Source organism: Prorops nasuta, unplaced genomic scaffold (genome assembly GCF_024137725.1).
Source record: "Prorops nasuta isolate Cenicafe-Biocafe unplaced genomic scaffold, Cenicafe_Pnas_1.2 PNAS00019, whole genome shotgun sequence".
In the NCBI taxonomy this organism is placed as follows: domain Eukaryota; kingdom Metazoa; phylum Arthropoda; class Insecta; order Hymenoptera; family Bethylidae; genus Prorops; species Prorops nasuta.
Genome location: NW_027116816.1, coordinates 2,740,395 through 2,750,080, shown reverse-complemented (window position 1 = coordinate 2,750,080; position 9,686 = coordinate 2,740,395). Strand labels below are relative to the sequence as shown.

General features: G+C 32.1%; 4 protein-coding genes across 4 annotated transcripts; 1 reads left to right on the top strand and 3 right to left on the bottom strand.

The window, feature by feature from the left end:
• Positions 1-79: 79 nt before the first annotated feature.
• On the bottom strand, positions 80-1,454 carry LOC136780620 (small ubiquitin-related modifier-like). Its single transcript, XM_066739114.1, has 5 exons — positions 1,328-1,454; positions 1,140-1,208; positions 978-1,055; positions 661-732; positions 80-512 (listed from the first exon to the last, which is right to left on the bottom strand). The coding sequence occupies exons 1-5, from the start codon at positions 1,340-1,342 to the stop codon at positions 450-452; spliced, it is 297 nt and encodes a 98-aa protein (XP_066595211.1). The 5' UTR covers positions 1,343-1,454; the 3' UTR covers positions 80-449.
• Positions 1,455-1,686: 232 nt separating this feature from the next.
• Clp (Cleavage and polyadenylation specificity factor subunit 4) lies at positions 1,687-2,972 on the top strand. The gene is made up of 4 exons (XM_066739113.1): positions 1,687-1,879; positions 1,962-2,165; positions 2,264-2,453; positions 2,528-2,972. The coding sequence occupies exons 1-4, from the start codon at positions 1,777-1,779 to the stop codon at positions 2,955-2,957; spliced, it is 927 nt and encodes a 308-aa protein (XP_066595210.1). The 5' UTR covers positions 1,687-1,776; the 3' UTR covers positions 2,958-2,972.
• On the bottom strand, positions 2,945-5,789 carry Abp1 (Actin binding protein 1). The gene is made up of 5 exons (XM_066739112.1): positions 5,514-5,789; positions 5,088-5,256; positions 4,789-5,021; positions 4,541-4,718; positions 2,945-4,471 (listed from the first exon to the last, which is right to left on the bottom strand). Exons 1-5 carry the CDS (start codon positions 5,594-5,596, stop codon positions 3,683-3,685), a joined length of 1,452 nt encoding a protein of 483 aa, XP_066595209.1. The 5' UTR covers positions 5,597-5,789; the 3' UTR covers positions 2,945-3,682.
• Positions 5,790-7,504: 1,715 nt separating this feature from the next.
• LOC136780645 (glucose-fructose oxidoreductase domain-containing protein 1) lies at positions 7,505-9,649 on the bottom strand. Its single transcript, XM_066739162.1, has 2 exons — positions 8,613-9,649; positions 7,505-8,545 (listed from the first exon to the last, which is right to left on the bottom strand). Exons 1-2 carry the CDS (start codon positions 9,097-9,099, stop codon positions 7,872-7,874), a joined length of 1,161 nt encoding a protein of 386 aa, XP_066595259.1. The 5' UTR covers positions 9,100-9,649; the 3' UTR covers positions 7,505-7,871.
• Between the last annotated feature and the right edge of the window lie 37 nt (positions 9,650-9,686).

Sequence of the window (9,686 nt, the reverse complement as noted above, 5' to 3'; positions counted from 1 at the left end):
GAAGATTTTAAATAAAGCTACTAATTTCAGTTTTGTTATTACAGGTATAATTAACTGCAATAATTTTTTTAATTGAAACTTATATTAAAGTATATTCACCCTTTTTTACATTAAAATTTCAAGTTACTTATTGAGTCTAAAAAAAAATTACAGAAACATGTAAATGCATAATTGCATCTTTGACTTGTTATTGCAGGCAAATGTTTGAAAAGAACTATTAAATTTTGTATAGATGAAACATTTTGAAAAATTAATTGCGGCTAGCCCATGTGTCATGTTTAGGAATGTAGAACTGCGCATTTGAAATACTTTATGAAAATCAAATTACAGAAAGATTTTAAATATATATATATGTATATTGATAATCTTGATGTCCATAACTTTTAATGATAATCACTCCCACTTTAAAGATTAAAAAACCAAATGTATGTTGTAATTTTTAAATGCCTTTAGTAAAAACCACCAGTTTGTTCTTGATAAACTTCAATTACATCATCATTTTCCATTTCCAGCTGAAATACAATCATACGTTCACACATCAGATATTTTTTCTTCAAAATGCATATTCAATTAAGTAATAAAAGACATTTTTAAAAATAATCTTTCAATAAAAGAGTTAAATTGAATCTAAATTTGAAGGATTTAAAAATGCAGTCATACCTGCTTTGGTGTTTCATCATCGTTTATTCTTTTTCCATCAAAAAGAAACCTTAATGAAGTCATGGGGACACCCTGATTTGAAATAAGTTCAATTATAAATATCTTAAAATGTGCACTATTTACAATATATTAAAAGTTAAATTCTTTGGTAAAAACTTTCATTTGAATATAAAGAAGCTTAATGCAGTACATATAAACATTATAATTTAGTAATTTATTTGAAATGCTTAATATAAAAATTAAAGCCTACAAGAATTTAACCTTTCGGACGAATATTACTTAAAAGAAATTAGTAAACAATAAGAAAAAAAACTAACCACTCGATCACTGTAGGATTTCTTAAGTTTACCCATTTGAGTAGTCATCTTTACCCTAAAATGTATTTCATTGCTATCCTGAAAAAAATTCACAACACTTTTAGAATGATTTCGAGACAAATACTCCGAAAAACACAATTTTAATGAATTCTAGAATCTTACATTTCCAACAACTTTAAGCTTGATGTATTCGGAATTCGCGTCTCCTGGACCGGCTTCGGGTTTTTGCTCCTAGCGCAGAAGGTTAGAGGTTTTAAGAAAATTAATTAAAAACTAATCCTTCCCGGTACACTGTTGTATTAAATATTGGAAAATAATAAGAAAATATTGAATTAACAGGACGTGCTTACCTGATTGTCGGCCATAGTAATTTATCAAATATATTACAAGAGTTGACCACGCGCCACAACGGTAGGCAAACACAAGCAGGTAATATGGCGCCGCGCTTTTGTCAGTTTCACACAGCCTTCTATTCCAAACAAAAAAACAATTTTTAACGTCTCAATGAAAATCGATCCTAAACTCATCAGTTTTTCGTCCTCTCCCACCTTTCCTTGGTAATGGGCTATACATATTTTGCCCGACAAATTTCTAGGCCAAAATAGCGGTGTCGCATGCCATCTACATAAAACGTCTTGTCCTAAACCATGCCAACCTTACGTAGCAAAATTATTTTTCATAGGGTGGTAGTAAAGTATTAACTGTATTCCGGCGACTCGTGCGCGTGCACGCCGCGCAAACGTCCATAAGCAATCTTTTCCCTCATCTCTGTAAACAAAGTTTCTGGGAAATAGCACAAATGGAGTGCATAGTAGCAAACGTAGAACATATGCGATTTGATATTGAAATTGCATTAGACGAACAATATGGAGCCCTTCCACTTCCTTTTACTGGAATGGATAGTAAGTTTTTTTACCTACGTTCTTAATATAATAATAAACATTAGAAATGAAAATAATGCTATAAAAATTTTTATGTTAATAGAATCAATTGCAGCAGTTTGCCAATTTTATCCAAGGGGAACTTGTGTTAAAGGAGCTTCTTGTCCATTTAGACATGTCCGTGGTGATAGAACAATTGTTTGTAAACATTGGCTAAGAGGCTTGTGCAAAAAAGGAGACCAATGTGAATTTTTACATGAATATGATATGACCAAAATGCCAGAATGTTATTTCTATTCAAGATTCAGTAAGTATAATTAATGTTTGAATATATAATTAAGTGTTATTTATAGCAAACTTAATAATGTATGTACTAATACCAAGTATATTTTAAAATTTCTTCAGATGCATGTCATAATAAAGAATGCCCTTTTTTACACATTGACCCTGAAACTAAAGTCAGGGATTGCCCTTGGTATGATCGTGGATTTTGTCGGCATGGTCCATTATGCCGGCATAGACATGTACGTCGAGTTTTGTGTATGGCTTATTTAGCTGGCTTTTGTCCTGAAGGTTCTAATTGTAAATTTATGCAGTAAGTATTTTATGCATCAAGTATGCATTAAAGTTATAATAAAACTTAATATAATGCATTATTTAATGTTTTAGTCCAAGATTTGAGCTTCCAGCAGTGCAGGATATGCAACCAAAAGAAGGGAAAAAAGTGATGATTACATGTCACTTTTGTGGTGAAAGTGGTCACAAAGCAATATATTGTAATAAAATGCCACCCGATGTTAGAGAAGCACAAGTTAGACAGGAAATTGAAGGAAGTACTCATTCGTCTCATCATCATATGAACATGCATAATGGACCTCCCCCACGGGGACCTCAAAAACCACTTGAGGAAGTTACATGTTATAAGTGTGGTACAAAAGGACATTACGCAAATAAATGTCCAAAAGGACACTTAGCATTTTTAAGTCACGCTGGTGGCAATAGTGGAAGTGGTAGTGGAGGTAATGGGGGTGGTGGTGGTGGTGGTGGTAGTGTTGGCAGTAATTCGACAGGAGGACAGAACTCAAATTTCCGAAGATGACTTTAATTTATTTATAGAATACAGACATTACTGTGATGAAGTGAATTGAATCAAGAAAAAGGAGGATTAAAATTATATAAAAAAAATTTACAAGTAAAATAAAAAGTTTATTGCATTCAATGTGTGAAATTTGCTTTCCACCAGTGTCGCTTTGATCATTCAAAATTTCTTTACAAACAAATGTGTAAAGTCGGATGTAGCGGAAACTAGTCAGTCGGTACCCTTGCCACTTATTCAGCCTTACCCTCCCATTGGTGTTCATTTGGCATTAACTTTTTCGCTACAGTCAGACACCTCAGGCAGGCTTAGGTAAGATCGATATGTCTGGCTGCGGTGATGTCGAAAAAGCCAGGCGAAAACCATTGGAAAGGTAAGACTAAAAAACTGATAAGGGTATGCGACTGACTAGCTTTCGCCGCATCCGACTATGTATTAAACAATACATAATATCAACGTATTATGCTAGAATTAAATTTTAAAAAATTATTTATATTTGAATAAGTACACTTTGATAACGTAATCAGTCAACTATCTTTAACTCGTTATATATATGCTATATTATCACTGTATAATCGTGCAAGACTTAATGAAGATGTATTAACTATTAATTTACTAATTAATCTAATTACGTTTCGTAACGAAAATTAACGAAAGAATTAAGATGGGGAATTGATAAACTTCATTTTATGACGTGGTAAATCACTGACAATATTATGCGTACGTTATTATGATTCAATCACTTCGACGTAGTTAGCAGGAAAAAGTCCATATGTCCCATCAGGTCCTAGACCTTGCCACCAACCTTCATCAATCATATCTATATGAGTAATTATGTCTCCAGGATCAAAAGTAATCTCGGTATCGTCAGCTGCCTGGTAATCGTACAAGGCTCTTGCCTTCATTCCTTCATTATTTGGATCGAAATATAAATATGTACCATCTAGTTGATTGCAAAGTTCATTCTCGGTAGTTTCATTTTGCATTATTTTTATTTGATCAATTTCTTGAGTATTTGTTACCGCTTCTTGTATCGCTTGTTGCGAAACTAGTGTAGCTTGAGTTACTTGCGTGACTTGTGATACAGCTGGCACAGGCGATACTGCGTTATTACTATTTTTAGATGGAGCTTCAACAACAGTCTTATGCTTTTCGGTAGATATTTTCTCTTCAGACTTAATAACCACAGGTTCAATATTCTTACTTTCTGGAATAATTTTTAGTGCAGCTTCCGCGTGATTTCCTTTTTGAGGATATTGCTGGTTTAAGGATTTCATTTGCCCAGCAGCAGAATTTTGTTCAAATATTGCTCTTGCATTAATAGTTCGTTGTGCTATCAACTGTTGAGCTTCTTTACTACGCTGTCTTCGCAGCTCTTCACTCCGAGATTTATGATCATCCTCGATATCATTATTGAAATGTTGGTTCATTGAAACTTGATTGCGCAAATTCTCTGCTTCCTCTGCGCGTTTTTCCGCTTCTTTATACCTTGCAATTGAATTTTCTTTTGCCAAAGCCTAAAAATTATATTTGTAAACAATATGCTATTTAACAATTAAAAATTTTATTAATTCTAATATGCATACTTGCTGTTCTCTTAATAGCTCTTCTCTTTCTTCTCTTATTCTGATTTCTGCTTCTAACTTTTTACGCTCTTCTTCCAATTTATTTTTTTCCTTAATTATTCTTCCTTTTTCTTCTAATTCATCTTTTTTCCAAAATTGATCTCGTTCCATAGTATTAATTTCCTGCTCTGGAATAACTCTACAAGACAACTATTTAATAAAACAAAATAAAATTATGTAATATATAAAAAAAGCAAAAAGTAACATACCTACGGTATGTTGTGCCAATAGGTCCAGTTTGACCATCATTCTCTGTGCGTGGTTCATTAAATCTAAATGCTGATGCTGTAGCACGTGCTAGTTTTTCCATAATTAAATCCACTTCTACATCATCCTCTGATCGAGCAGTTATTGTTATATGTGCCCCTTTCAATAATTTCTCTACATCTCTGATATGATTTGCGCATGTTCCTTTTCTCACTATGGGAGCACCTTCACCTTGCTGCAAAATTATTCATAATACTAAGCCTGTTTGGCTGGAACAAATATATTTATGTATCAATCTTACCCAATTTATAAGTAAGCATTTTTGTAAGCTTGTTTTTATATCAACCACTCGACAAAATGCATATAAAATGAAGCAACTATTTAAACGGTCAATCAATTCTTCCAATCCCCCATTTCCAGTTCCAACAACTTTCAAAACATTTGTTTGATCTTCATAGCCAAAAAGGGCCCTGTATATATTGACATTGGTTAATTTTATATGTTATGTAAATGATTAAGATAGTTTGTAATTTCAATTTGCTTTAATTAAGAAAATTTAAATGACGATGGTATGGATAAATTAAGTAAAACCCATAAATAAATTGGTAACATACAAGTATTATAATTTTATAAAATATAATGTATAATTTGCTACTATTAAAATAGTAGATTAAAATATATCTGATAATTTTGTGATAAAAATGATTTTTATCGATTATATATTTACCAATTGGTTGACGATTTATCATCCACAACTTTTTGCCAAGCAGCCACTAAAGAGTCTTTATTTTTTGATGTATTAAGCGACATAGCTATTATTATCTTATAAATAGCAATTATTTAAAAGAAATTGCAATAATACTTCAAAACGAGACAACAATTACTATTCTTACTCTTTTGATTAAATGTCAACGCCCTCCTTCCTCCTCTTCCCCACTCCTATGTACTACAAAACACCGAACCGAGGTGATACCAAATACCGACCGCCGACGTACCGACACTACCGACACATACATATCTAAACATAGGGTTTTTCCGGCGTGTACACACACATATGTATGTATATCTATACCTACACTATCCAGAGTTTGGGGCTGTAGTGTTGATTTCGTTTAGAGAATTGGCAAAACTTGCTCGGACAAAGCTTTCCCTAGAATTCTTCATAGCCCCATGATTCGAGAAATCGCTCCGAATTCTAATTCCAAGAAATACACAGTGAATTAATTGTTACCTTTCCGTTAACCATACATTGATTCGCTAAACAGTTTTTGGAATAAATAATTCGAAGTTGCCAGAATATCACTTTTAAAGAGAACTTTTAAATTTGATAAAATATTTTCTTTTCTTCTACAAATCTGTACCACTGTTTATTTTTATAAATAATGATTTTTATATTATTATCTTTTAAATAAATGTGTTTGTTCTCTTTTATAAAATAGACTTTCTGGTAACACTATTTCGGAATATCTCCGGGGTTCATAAACGCAGCTTAATATCTCATTTTTCATGTGAATAATCTGAAAATTGTATAGAACATACTTTACATTAATCTAAATTAGTGTGACTCTTTGTTATTTAATGAAAAGGATTTTTAATATTGGAAATATCACTTTTGTAGCAGAAAAAATATACCATCACTATATATTTAGGCAGTATAGAAAATGCTTTTTTCTTCAAATAAAAAAGTGCATTTCCGAAAACAAAGAGTTGTGCAGATTTAGACTATGCTATAATTAAAGAATGTTCGGTACAGATTTCAGATTATTGTATTAAGAAATTTGTTGGTAATTTACTTTTCCCTAAGTTTTTAGTAGAGCATTTAAATTGTACATACATAAGCTGTAGATCGAGAAATTAGAGAGTAGAGACGATTGAAGCGAGAAACCGTCTCTACAAGAATGTATAAATTACTCCCCCTTATTACAAATGAAGACAATGTGAAATTTTTACAGAACACTTTTATGGTTTGCCTGTAGATACGTGACTCTTAATTTTTGAAGGAAAGATCTTATTTATTGTAAATTAATTATTTCTCTTGCATACTTTAAAGAAAGGTGATCAGTAGCGCCAATTCTAAGGAACTATAGTTACTTTCTATTATATTACGAAAGTTAAGACAAAATTTAAAATAGTATTGGTAAACATTTTTTTTTTAGAAAACAAATTATGCCCAAAATATCAATTATTTCATTTCGAGCGTAATAACCTTTTAGATTTGTTTTTCAAATCTCTTTAAACTTGATTCTGCTTTTTCGATTTGATGTTTACATCGCTTTTAGTAATTAATTAAAAATACATTTTTTTTTATTTAGGTCCTTTTTCTTAAAATGAAAGAGTCACGTCTGGGCAGCTTAATGTTCTTAATGTCCTATTAAAATGATTTTTTGATTAAATCATTCTCAACGGCGTAATTTGCTTTTTCCTACAATATTGGCAATTGACTTCTGGTAATCAATTAAAATTTGGCAAAATTGATGCACCTAGTTGCTTTCCAGTTAGCCTGGAAATTGAAATAACCAAATATAAATATATAGTTCATGTAACATGCAATGTGCCATTTGTTTATTTAACTGTCTGATTGTGTTGATTTTCAGATTAACTGGAAGACAACGCCTGTTTTCTCAGTAACTTTTCAAAAATAAGTCCCCACCAATTTATTCTGTAATATTTAATTTTCAATAAAATGTTAGTTATATCACATGCTGTATTATAAACTAGTTCAAGTATTAAAAAATCCACTTACTCTTTAAAATAAATAAATAATTATACACATTATGTATCAGTATTAAATCTTTGTTATTAATTATAATAGGAGCAAGATTTAACATATTTTAATTGATAAATCTAAATAGATTTAATAGGTAATTGATATATTAAATAAAATAATTATGTTATGTCATGGACAACTAATTAAAAAACTAGAATAAAATTATACATAGTCTGTATGATCACAACCAGATTAGGCTTAAGTCTAAGCTTGTACTTAAGTATTATTTTGATCCTAAAGCCTTGTATTAAAATAATTACACACAGCTAATAGTTCAACATCTTGTTAATTTGCACAAGGGGGTATAAATTGTACGTTTTAAATTGATATAGCAGTAGCTCTAACAGCTGCACTTAAAATTGGATTTGGATCTGGTTCTTCAGTTAAAATATTGACCTTAACCCATTCACGATGTTTACTACTTTGCCTTAAGGCATCTATCACTGCTTGTACATACAGACCATCTTCAAAAGTAGAAGCAGAAAATACAGGCTCTTTCACCCAGCCTTTCTTATCTTCAACAGACTGAAAAGCTTCTCTAAGTGCAATAATCATTTTTTTAAGTCCTTTAATATATGGTCTTGGGATAGATTCAGCAGTCACTGTACTAATCTCTTTGATATTTTCCATATCCTGGTATAAAACTTCTTCTTTTCCTCCTTGAGAACCATAAAGATTATCTCCTTTGACAAGAAGGTGATTCCCTCCTCCACATATTAGTATTTCTTGTGAAAGTTGTCCTTGCAAATGATTGCTTAAAGTTGCTGTTACCAAAGCACCATTATTTAATTCCATTTGAAAACTACAGAAATCTGGAGCTGTCACATGCCTTATGCCATTAATATGTTTAGTAGTTTGTGTGAAGGTTCTCACAACAGCATGAACTCTAGAAGCTCTCTGACCAACTAAGTGAAAAATTAAATCTATAATGTGACTACCAACAAGTGCCAAAATTCCTCCTCCCATTGTATCATCACACAACCAATCATAACCTGAAAAAAAAGCTTGTTACACAAAAACTTTGAAAATTTTTAATCACTTTAAATAAAGACTATGAACCATTGTGTAGTAAGCTTCCCATGTGTACTCTAACTTCAATTACAGTTACAGGGCCATGTAGATAGTCATTTTCCAATGCTTCTTTCATATGAACAAATGCTGGGAGAAATCTTAAACTATGATTAACAATACTTATTAAAGAAGGATAATATTGAGCAGCTCGCACCATTTTTAAGGCCTCATTTTGACTCAATCCAGCTGGTTTATCGCATACTACATGTTTTCCTATGCCTAAAGCTTTTACAGCAATTTGTGAATGCCAACTTGGAGAGCACATAATAAAAATGAGATCCACATCTTTTTTTAGGAGAACGTCATCAATTTTGCTTGTACAAAATGGAATTTCCAAATCTTTTGCAATTTCTGAAACCTCTGCTATGGTTTTGCCCCAAATCGCTTGAATTCTAAAGCCCTTCTCTCTCAAAAATGGAATTAGTATCCTCACGAGGCTTCCTGTCCCAAAAACTCCAATTCCAGGTAACGTCATACTCGGTAATCGATAATTTCTCGAACAAAGATTTTAATTATTTATCGTAAGTAAGGACACTAAGGACTAAGGAGTCTTCTTTTGTAGGAAGTCTGATAAAATCTAGTCTGCACATTTTCCATAAAAGTCAATTAAAATGCTTAAAACAAATATGAACCAATGTCAGGACCAACGTTATAAAAACGTGTCAAATTATCATTAAGGAAGATTTTGGCATTCTATTTAAACCAACAATTAAAACATATAACCCTTAAAACTTTAAAAGCTCAAGTAAAAAAATTATAGGTTAGAACTCTGTGCTAAATTGATTTGTCGACCTTTCAGTTAACTTCACTCCCTAGTTCCGTATTTGGCCGTGTTATAGCGACGGATCAACCCCTGGGGCCTGGGCCCTGGCAGTGGCCCTATCCACTTCGGCTTTAGGTTCGGTTCCAGAAGTCTTGTTCAAACTAGGATTAAGCTAATCTTGCTACATTTTATGTCACATAGAATATAGCATAATTAACTTAATCCAGTTTAAACAAGGCTTGTGGAACCGGGCCTACCGCCTAAGTCAACTTAATAGCTCACCCTTACTCCAGGATTCA

Bases quoted from the DNA above. Each gene is read 5' to 3' on its own strand.
- LOC136780620 (XM_066739114.1), bottom strand. The intron at 1,056-1,139 runs GTAAGATTCTAG...AATTTTTTTCAG, and splicing joins AGCTTAAAGTTGTTGGAAAT to GATAGCAATGAAATACATTT. The intron at 733-977 runs GTTAGTTTTTTT...ATTTCAAATCAG, and splicing joins AATCCTACAGTGATCGAGTG to GGTGTCCCCATGACTTCATT.
- Clp (XM_066739113.1), top strand. From the start codon at position 1,777: ATGGAGTGCATAGTAGCAAACGTAGAACATATGCGATTTGATATTGAA. The intron at 1,880-1,961 runs GTAAGTTTTTTT...TTATGTTAATAG, and splicing joins TCCTTTTACTGGAATGGATA to AATCAATTGCAGCAGTTTGC. The intron at 2,454-2,527 runs GTAAGTATTTTA...TTAATGTTTTAG, and splicing joins TCTAATTGTAAATTTATGCA to TCCAAGATTTGAGCTTCCAG.
- Abp1 (XM_066739112.1), bottom strand. From the start codon at position 5,596: ATGTCGCTTAATACATCAAAAAATAAAGACTCTTTAGTGGCTGCTTGG. The intron at 5,257-5,513 runs GTAAATATATAA...CAATATATACAG, and splicing joins GATAAATCGTCAACCAATTG to GGCCCTTTTTGGCTATGAAG. The intron at 4,472-4,540 runs GTATGCATATTA...TATAATTTTTAG, and splicing joins AGCTATTAAGAGAACAGCAA to GCTTTGGCAAAAGAAAATTC.
- LOC136780645 (XM_066739162.1), bottom strand. From the start codon at position 9,099: ATGACGTTACCTGGAATTGGAGTTTTTGGGACAGGAAGCCTCGTGAGG. The intron at 8,546-8,612 runs GTTCATAGTCTT...CTTTTTTTTCAG, and splicing joins GGGAAGCTTACTACACAATG to GTTATGATTGGTTGTGTGAT.